Source organism: Mustela erminea, chromosome 1 (assembly GCF_009829155.1).
Source record: "Mustela erminea isolate mMusErm1 chromosome 1, mMusErm1.Pri, whole genome shotgun sequence".
In the NCBI taxonomy this organism is placed as follows: Eukaryota; Metazoa; Chordata; class Mammalia; order Carnivora; family Mustelidae; genus Mustela; species Mustela erminea.
The window spans coordinates 15,357,538-15,366,911 of record NC_045614.1 but is presented as its reverse complement, the minus strand read 5'-3'; the positions used below and the strand labels follow the sequence as shown (position 1 = coordinate 15,366,911).

At 61.8% G+C, this 9,374-nt stretch overlaps 1 protein-coding gene across 2 annotated transcripts; it reads right to left on the bottom strand.

The window, feature by feature from the left end:
• Positions 1-338: 338 nt before the first annotated feature.
• Positions 339-9,360, bottom strand: CILP2 (cartilage intermediate layer protein 2). Of its 2 annotated transcripts, XM_032316879.1 has the most exons (8): positions 9,278-9,360; positions 8,172-8,270; positions 6,907-7,179; positions 6,113-6,268; positions 4,787-5,065; positions 3,883-3,991; positions 3,529-3,686; positions 339-3,290 (listed from the first exon to the last, which is right to left on the bottom strand). In XM_032316879.1, exons 1-8 carry the CDS (start codon positions 9,339-9,341, stop codon positions 955-957), a joined length of 3,474 nt encoding a protein of 1,157 aa, XP_032172770.1. In that variant the 5' UTR covers positions 9,342-9,360; the 3' UTR covers positions 339-954. The 2 variants fall into 2 exon arrangements, with proteins under 2 accessions (XP_032172770.1, XP_032172771.1); XM_032316880.1 differs by lacking the exon at positions 6,113-6,268.
• Between the last annotated feature and the right edge of the window lie 14 nt (positions 9,361-9,374).

Sequence of the window (9,374 nt, the reverse complement as noted above, 5' to 3'; positions counted from 1 at the left end):
TTGCTGCCCTCGGGCGTGGGGCCAGATGGGAGCCGCCGGCCACAGCCAGGCTCAGAAGAGAAGGCCAAGGCGGCAGCTGCTACCGTGGTCAGCGGTCAGGGCCGCACAGACTCGGGCTGCCCACGAGGCGGCTCTGCACACACGTGTCACAGACACACTTCTGCGTGCCTCAGCCAAGACCCACAGGCTGGCCTGAGGCCCATCTGGGACCTCGCCAAGTCCTCTGAGCAGCTCGCACACTCATGTCCCAGTGTCTGCTTGCCAAGGTCTGGGGCCAGCAGCCCCAGTCTCCATCTTCACGCCCCAAGACCAACACCATGAGTTGAAAATGAAGCATCTTTAATTGATTCCCTGCCCCAACCCCCCTGGGGGTGGGGGGGTCTCCAAGCACCAAACCTGTGAGAATTGTGCCCCTCAGCCCCGGGAACCAAGAAGCCCCTGCCTGACGTTCACTGGGCCAGGACACCGCCCCCCCACCCCAAACCCCTTGACCAGCCCCAAGGGCTTCGTTTCAATAAATAACTCCTAGAACAAAGCTTGGGGCAGAGGACCCAACATAGCACCCAGCTCAACGACATGGAGAGGGCGCTTCAGGCGACAGTCGGAAATCTCAAGGGGCAAAATATCTGAAATCAAGGTCAAAACATACATAAAATCAGAGCCAGCTTGCAAGCTGGGAGCAAATCCCCCAGGGCCTCAGTCAGATGCCTGATGGTCTCCCAGGATGCTGGCTCCCACCATCAGGAAGAACGCCATTCTGTGTCACACAGCAAGAGTCCCCTGCCTGGTATTTCCACCATTGGACACTCCTAGGTCTTGACTCTGAATTCTGGGCAGGGGAGGAGAGGGGCACCCAGAAACCTGGGGGAAGGGAGCATCTGGGGAAGGGGGCTGAGACTTCCCAGGTACAGAGGAGTCCGGGGCAAGGCAGAGGAGTGAGGCCGGGAGCCCAGGTCACTCCCGGGCCCTGCCCCGGCGGGTACGGAGGCGACCTGTGGTTTGAGCCTGTGCCCGGGCCGCCTGGCCCATCTCCCTGCGGATGTCCCCAAGCGCTGTTGCCGGGGCCTCCAGCAGCCTCTGGAAGAGGCTAGGCCGGCCGGCTGGTGGCTCCCGACACTGGAAGGTGACTGCTGTGCCAGCGTCGGCCTTCATCTCCCGAGAGAAGCCGTCAGAGGAGCCATCAAAGCAGCGGCCGATGGCGATCTCCTTGGCCAGCCTTGGGCTCTGGTCAGTGACCGTGTAGACACCGTAGTTGTGACCCAGAGGGTCCAGTGGGGCCAGCATGCTGAAGGCCGCTGGGTCGTCAGCTGGGGCGGGTGGGGGGTGCCGGGCCAAGTAATCCCTCAGGAGCCCGTTGACGGCCACACGACGGCAGCTGCCCTGGGGCATTATGGTCACCAGCGTCCTGTCCACCTGACGCTGGTCGAAGAGCATCCCGCTGCACTTGAACTCCACGCAGGCGGCGGATGTGCCGGGGCGCTGGGGGTCTCGGACACTGCGGGCATCTCGGAGCCCGTAGAGCTGACCCTGGGTTCGCGGGTGGCTGCCCCCCGCGTTGTGCGCCCGGACCATGTACTCCTGGGAACCCTGGATCTTCACTTTGAGGAAGCAGGCCCGGAATTCCTGGGGGTTGGGCCACCAGGCCAGGAGGTCTCCAGTCCAGGAGGCCGGCGCGCCCTCGCGAAACGGGACCACGTTGTACTCGTATTTGTCGGCCTCCACGCGCGCGAAGCGGAAGTGGCTGGCGGTCACCGGGGCGCCCTGGCATTCCCGCAGGCTGCGCCACGGGTACACCGGGCCATTGGCCTCGGCGGGGTCGCCCGGCCTGGGTTTCGCCAGGTTGATGCGGAAGCCGTTGCGTTTGAGCGCCGGGTCGTCGTGGTCCGTGCGCCTGTACCCCAGCCTGTCCAGGTAGGGCTGGGCCACGCCCACGGTGGCCGCGAGCGGGCGGGGCCGGGAGGGGGCGGGCTCCAGCTCCTCACCGCCCAGCGTGGCCGTGACCAGCGCCGTGTAGGCGTCGGGCCGGTCCTCGTCGCAGAAGGCGGGGAGGCAGGCGCCATTGGGGCCGGTGACCGCGCTGTCGAAGCGGCCCCAGGCACGGGGGTTGGCCGAGTAGCCAGGGGCGGGCTCCAGGTTGACCAGCGTGACCACCACGCCCTCCACCTGCTCGCTGGGGGTGAACTTGTCGTTGGCGTAGGCGCGCACCTTCACGAAGCAGCGGCGGCGCTCGGGGACGTCCAAGTTGAACAGACGCCGCTCGCGGATCTCCACGTTGCCCACCAGGAAGACCCGCTCCTCCCGGCGGACCCGAGGGGCTGCCGACCCCTCCCGCTGGAAGCCGCTCTCCTCCTCCCACAGGCCTGTGTCAGGGTTCAGCGACCACAGCTTGAGGGCCTCCGCGTGGCCCGCCATGCGGATCTGGCCGGCGTTCACGCGCACCGCCACGGGCCCCGCCTGCAGCTGCTCCGCGGAGCCGGCGGCGCGGAGGTCCACCGAGAACATGCCATAGGTGCGCAACGGGGCCAGCTCACCGTCACTGTCCGCAAAGCGCAGGTCGCTGGGGGCGGCGGCCGCCGACGTGAGATCTCGGGGGTCCACGAACGTCACCCGGGCCTCCACAGCCCCCGTGTAGGGCTCGCCATCGGCTCTGCGGAAGGCTCCCGCGGGAAGGACCAGCTCGCCCAGTGGGGCCTCGTCTTCCAGCTCCCCAAGAGGGATTGTGTTGCTCTCGCTGGCATCTAAGATGATGGGGGCTTTCTTCCGCATGGCCTTGACGTCATGGTACACGCCGCCCCCTCGAGGGTCGAAAGGCAGGACCCTGACAGTGTCCATGAACTCTCCACTGGGGTCCACGAAAGTTACCACCAGCCGCTGTGTGGAGGGAGGCACCTCCAGGGTGAAGTCACCCTGGTAGGAGGTGAATCCTATGGGCTCCTGGCCTAGCAGGATCTGGGCGAAGCTCAGGGGTTCCCCTGAGTCTGAAGCCAGCACACGTCCCCGTACCAGTCCCCGAGGGGGCAGACATTTCTGGCAGCCACACTCAGCCACCACCTTGACCGGGAGGACATAGTTGGAGCAGTGGATTTCCCTGCTCTCCAGGCGGCGAACAGAGCAGCAGCGGGAGCCTGTGTCCCCACACCGGGGGCTGGAGCCTGCCGGGCTGGGGCATGCGGTGTCGGGGCAGAGCCCCACATCCAAGTAGGTGGGGCCACTGCCAGACTGACCACAGTCATCTGGGAGCTTGATCAGGTGCTCTTGGGGCTGGGGATTACAGGCTGGCTGGCCCGGGGCTGCAGAGTGAGAAATCAATCAGATCAGAGGTAGAGGGAGGTTTCCATTTGAGTCGAAGTTTGGGGGCCTGGACTGGGGTCAGGACTCAACCCAGGGGTTCAGTGGGGGCCTGGGATCAGACGGCATGGAAAGAGAGCCGCCTAAAGTTGGGGCTCCGTTTGGGGTTGACTTTGGCTGGTGTTAGGTCTCAGTTCAGTTTCAGAGCACACTCAAGGTTGGGGGGCCAAGGGTGCTCACCAAGCACAGTGAGGCGGGCAGTGCCCGAGCGCACAGCCCCTGCGTCATTCCATGCTTTGCAGTGGTAGGTGCCTGCCTGTTCTGGCCGCAGCCCCCGCAGCTCCAGATGGGCCCCGTACCTGTGTTCTCGCCTGTCCAGCAGGGTCCCGTTGTGGAACCTGGATGGCAGATGGGCAATACCATGGAGGCCCTTGGCGTAGGGAAGGGGCTGCACCTGTCTGCAGCCCCACACACAGCCCAGGAAGGTTGCAGAGCAGCCACCTCCCAGTCTCTGAGGCACCACATTATCAGGGGAAACCCAGTGGAACCACAATGCTGGGTGCAAGGCCCTTGGGCATGGGGCAGGGCACTCACCAGGAGTACTTCTTGGGCAGGGGGATGCCTGAAGCCTTGCAGCAGAAGGTTACATTCTGTCCCGCCTCTCGCACTCGGGACTCGGGGTGCTTCACTAGGTAGGGCTTCTCTGGGGGCAAAGGTGGCAAAGGTCAGGGCCCTGCCCCATCCCAACTTCTCCCAATAACCCTTCCCAATGGCAGGGCCCCATCCTTTCCCTTCCAGGGATGCCCTGTTTCACCTGTGCCTCTTCCAATGACCTCCTCATTCAATTTCATCTCAAGGCTGCTCAAAATGGCGCCCCATCTTTTTTATAAATTTTAAGTATGCTCCGTGCCCAACATGGGCTGGAAATCATGACCCTGAGATCAAGAATCACATGCTCTGCCCACTGAGCCAGCCAGGTGCCCCAAAATAATGCCCCATTTCTTCTTTTCTTTTTTTTTCTTTTCTTTTTTTTTTTTTTAGTTATTTTTTTTTTTTTTTTTTTTAGAGAAAGAGAATGTATGAGCAGGGAGGAACAGAAGGAGGAGAGAGAGCATCATAAGCAGGCTTCATGTTCCCTATGGAGCCCAGCTCGGGGTTTGATCTCATGACTCTGAGAACATGGCCTGAGCCAAAATCAAGAGTCACTTAATTGACTGAGCCAACTAATCTGACTGCCCCCATCTTAATGCTTTCCTCTGCAAAGGAAAGCATTTGCTTTCCTGTCTCACCTCGTACCTTCTTCAATGTCTCACATTTTATTCACTCCCTCCGTGACACCATATTTAGTGTTATGCCTTCTCCAATGTCCATGTCACATCTTATTTCTTCCCCAGTGACCTCATGCTGCATCGCATCCTCCAAAGTACGTGGCGACATCCAGAATTTCCTTCTTAGCTTCTCAGAAACCCCCTCACCCTCCTTGCCAGGAGGCACTTACCCAACTTATTAAGGACAACAGTGACCACAGCAGAGATGGAGCCATTGGCCTGGGCCTGGCCCAGGCCTGCAGAGAAGCCATCCATCTGGGCACTGACGTTGGCCCGGCTACTGGCACAGACTCCAGGCATCCGGAAGGTTCCATGGGCATCAGTGATGGCCATAGTGCCAGGCCAGTCTCTCAGGGAGACCCTGGCTCCTGGCAGCGGACGCCCAGATGGGGTGACCACCGAGCCCAGAAGGATGTGCTCAGGGCACCTGCACGTCTTGGAGCTGCACCCTGGGGGACACAGGGAAGCAGAGGGACAGGGGAGCTTCTTCAATCCCTCCTGGGGCAGGCCTTCCACTCAGTCACTCAGCGAAGATGCCAAGACACTCCCCTTTGTGCCCCTCAGAGGCCTCAGCATGGCCCTGCTTGGAACAACCCTTAGTGTGAGTGGGGATATGTGGTTGAGTAGTCAGAACTGGGGCAGAGGGAGGGACCTGTGGTCTGAGGAATAGGGAAAATGCCCTGGAGGAGGGGACAGGAGAGGTGACTCTCACAAGACAGAGAGGCTCCTTCCAGCAGGAAAGAAAATGTCTAGCAGGGGCTGGGGGCCCGTTTAGGGGTTGGGTCTTGGGCTCAGAACATCTCCCTCCCCTCCCAATCCTGTGGTTTCTCCATAAAATGGAAAATTCCGCTGGAAACTTCAGGGCAGAGGCGTCAGGAGGGCAGAGCCAGGCGGGGTAGGGTGGGGACCCCACTACCCCATTGGCCACCGTGCTCCCCCACCCTGCCATGGGCTCTGCGGGTGCAGTCTCCAGACCGTGTTTGTGGAGCCCAGGCGGATCGGAATTTCCAGTCGCCTCCTGGCTGGTCTGGTGTCTGGCCCTGGGAGGGCTTGGGCATGGTGTCTGCCAGGGTGTGAACGCGTGTCCGCGTGGGTGTCGGGGCTGGTGGGGGCTGTGAATGCTACCCGTGTGTACCCCGAATCCGTGAGCCATCTTCTGTGTGTGTCCCCGTCCATGAGGCCATACAGAGACACTCAGTGGTGCACCCAAGGTAATGCCCACTGGATCCACACACGCCTGGACGCGACCCTCAAGGCGTCCACCCATCCAGATGTACACATTCACCAATGCTCCTCGGGGCCCCAGAAGGGAAAGAAGGGCCAGTCTCCATGTGGTCCAAGTTCTGGCCCTGCAGGACCCACCTCTTCCCTTCCACCCCTCTGCCCCATCAGGCTCCATCCCAACCTGCTTCTGCCCCCCAAGTACCCTTCAAAACTGGCCGCATCCCGCCCCCGCCTCTAACTCAACACTTCCTTCCAGGCCCCATCCCTCCTACCTGGACATGTAGGCCTTACACACTTCTGAGCCTCCACGGGACGCCCCGGACAAGCATCCCCAGCCGGGCTTGGGCAGCGACGGCGGCGCAAGCGACGCCCCGGCCCGCAGCTCCCTGAACAGGGACCCCACGGGCCCCACGCGCCCCACGTGGCCTCTGCGGTAAGGGCGAAGAGGGGGGAAGGTGAGGAGGCCGCCCACCCCAGGGACTGCGCCTCTTTGGAAATCTGGTAGCAATGTGGGACTGGAGGGTGCCCCCAGCATGTTTATCCGAGGGTGGGTATACCCCAGACAGAGGCCCTGCCCACTGCCCCCATCAGTTGTTCCCCAGGCGCACCTGTTGAAGGCGCAGTTGAGGCACCGCCCCACTTCCCCCAACCCCAGCCCAGATGAGCTCCCCGAAGTTAGCCCTGCTGTTCTCCCTGCATCCCTCACATAGTTGGGGTCAAAACACGCCCCCACAGAACGGAGTGACAGATGACCAATGAGGGCAGCAGGAGGGAGATGGGCTCCTGGGGGCTCCCTCCTGTGCCCCACCTGGGCCCCTATTGGCAGCTCCTCCCTTCGAAAGTCCCGCCCCTATCTGATTTTGCCGGCTCCTGAGGCCTCTTCCTAACCACGCCCACCCCCCCACAGCCCTGCCCCTTCCTCCAGTACCATCCATTCAGGCTCCACCCACCTATGATCTATCCCGGCCAATCCCCACTCTCTCCTCAGCATGACTGATCGCGAGCCTGCCCTCTCCCTAGCCCCGCCCATCCCCTCGCAGGCCCCGCCCCCAGACCCCGCCCTCACCGAGAGGGCAGCGGAAGCGCACATGGTAGTTGGAGCAGCGGCGGCCGCGGGGCTGCTCGCGGTTGAGGCACCAAAAACCTCGCGTGGGGTTCAAGTGCACGCGCTCGCCGACAGTGGATGGCAGGGCCCAGTCCGTGGTGCGCGCCTCTAGCGCCAGCGGCCGTGGGCACACGCGCGCTGGTCCGTAATAGAAGCGGATGGCAGCCAGGCTCTCGAAGTCGCCATCGCCGCCGGGGTGGTCCACGTTGAACCAGGACGTCCACTCGCTGGCCTCTGCGGGAACCGCATGCGCTGGGACCCGGGCCGCAGCCTGTCGGGCCCCATCAGTGCATGCAGGGGCCCGGGAAGCTGCCTACCCACCCTCATCTCCGAGGTAAGGGCCTTACCCTGCTGTCTGAAATGGTCACCCCACATCCAATGCGCACGGGCTGACGCAGCCCGCCCATGACCCCGCCCAGATCCAGGGCACTCGGGCAGAAGGAGCTATAAAGGGATCCCGGGGGGGGGGCGGGAGTGGGGGTTTGGCCTCCCCTAGCACCAGCCCCACTTCTGCTGCCCAATTCTTGAGCTTGCCTGTCGGTGCAGGCTGACATCTTGCCACTGTCTCACCAGTCCCCAACCTTAGAATTGAGCCTGCCCCCATCTCAGAATTCAGAACCCTTGAGGTGTGAGGAGGTACAAGGGCAGCAGGAGGAGTTGGGCCTGAGACCAGCCCTAGCTGTAGCTTTTCATCGCCTGGCCACTCCAGGTTAGAGCCAGCTGGGCCCTTGTTCACTGCCGAGGAAACCCACCCGGCAACCTCTGTTTCACAGAAGCCACAGGTGGGAAGGGCCTGGCTTCCCAGAGCTCAGATTCCGCTTCTATCAAACCTCCCCACCACCACCACCACTAGGGGGTGCTCACTCCTTTCCTGAATTGAGAGTGAATTTCCCCGCTAGGAAACTAGAGACCCAGGTTCCAGAACTAGAGGTCTGGAATCGACTGGAAGCATCCTGCATGCTGCTTCCAGTAGTGGGGAGGAGGCACCCCCCCACACACACACACCCTCCATTGGTTTCCTCCTTGACAAACAGCCTGAATTCTCACCCCTCTGCTTCCAAAATTTAGACCTCTGGGGACACCTATGCCAGGGACCACCATGTCCAGGGACCAGGATGGTACGGGGCCCTTCTACCTCTTGTGTCCTGTCCTCACATGACCCCACCAGCCAGAGCTCGCACAGTAAGTCCACAGCAGAGTCAGGACTTGGATCCAGGATGACTCACCTTCCCAGTCCTCCAAGGCTGGTGAGGACTGTCCAGGGCGCAATGATGGACCTTCAAAGCCCCAGGCAGTTGCTGTGGGCTCCTCAGGGGGGCTGGTGACTGTGGATAGGGTGAGGAGTGTGAGGGGGGAAGGAAGCATGCTGATGGAGACTTCTGTGAGCTGCTCCTGTGCAAGGTGCTCTCATGATCATCCCCATTTCACAGGGAAGAAAACTGAGGCTCCGAGAAGCCAGAAGCTAACTCTGGCTGACCCCAAGGAATGCAGGACCTCCCCCCCCCTTCGGTGAAGCCTCCCTGTGACCCCTACCCCCAATCTTCTGCAGCCCCATCCCTGTCTCTGCCCTGGCCCAGATGCCATGGACTGGGGAAATCTGTGCATCTGCTCTGCTCCCCAGACCCAGTTCTCCCTGAGTGTGCTCGGTGGCTATGAGCTCAATTGGTGTTGACTCTTCATTCCCCTTCATCCATTTGCTGGCTGGAAGTCCCTCCTTCCGTGTAGCTTCCATCCCTTCACTTGGGGCCCCAGCTGGCATTGGGAAGTCTTTGGAATCCAACCTGGCGTCTCTGACCTTGAGTTATCTAAGATAGCCCGGCTGGACGATGACCTCAGACAAGTCCTTTCCCTGTGTCTCAGTCTCCTCATCTGAGAAATGGATCCAGTGCCCTCTCCACTGGGTGTTCCAGAGATGGGAGTTTTTCTGAATGGGGTGTGTGTGTGTGTGTGTGTGTGTGTGTGTGTGTGTGTAGGAGGAGAGGAGTTATGTGAGAGGGGACGGTTCAGGCCCCTTAATCCTGGGCCGGTATCCGGTGCTTCAGAATCCGAATGCTAGAGCTGAGACAGGCCCCCTGGGGTCCCCGGGGAACCCAGGGGAACCTAAGGTTCATATCCATATTCCAAGTGCCCCTACTTCTCTTTGAGGAGGGAAAAGAACAGAGAGGTTTCCTTCCCTCCCCAAGGGACCATCTCCCCGATGCCCCCTCACTCCAGGGGGACCCGGGCCTGCGGATGCGAGCGGATCCCCCGGTTCTCTCTCCGGAAGCGGCTGCAAGCCAGGCGGGCTGCCAGGGCGCCTAGGGGTCTGGGCTGGGGTCAGGGGGCGCCTCACCTCGGGCCCCCGCCAGGTGCGCGGCGGCGACAAAGAGGCAGAGTAGTGGCGGCAGTGATGCCATGGCCGGGTCCGAGCGTCCGAGGGAGGGTCCGGG

What these genes read in the sequence shown, in the direction of transcription:
- CILP2 (XM_032316879.1), bottom strand. Translation starts at nt 9,341, where the DNA reads ATGGCATCACTGCCGCCACTACTCTGCCTCTTTGTCGCCGCCGCGCAC. An exon ending in GCACCTGGCGGGGGCCCGAG is followed by an intron (nt 8,271 to 9,277) that starts GTGAGGCGCCCC and finishes CCCTATCCACAG; the next exon opens with TCACCAGCCCCCCTGAGGAG. An exon ending in TGTTGTCCTTAATAAGTTGG is followed by an intron (nt 3,992 to 4,786) that starts GTAAGTGCCTCC and finishes CTTTGCCCCCAG; the next exon opens with AGAAGCCCTACCTAGTGAAG.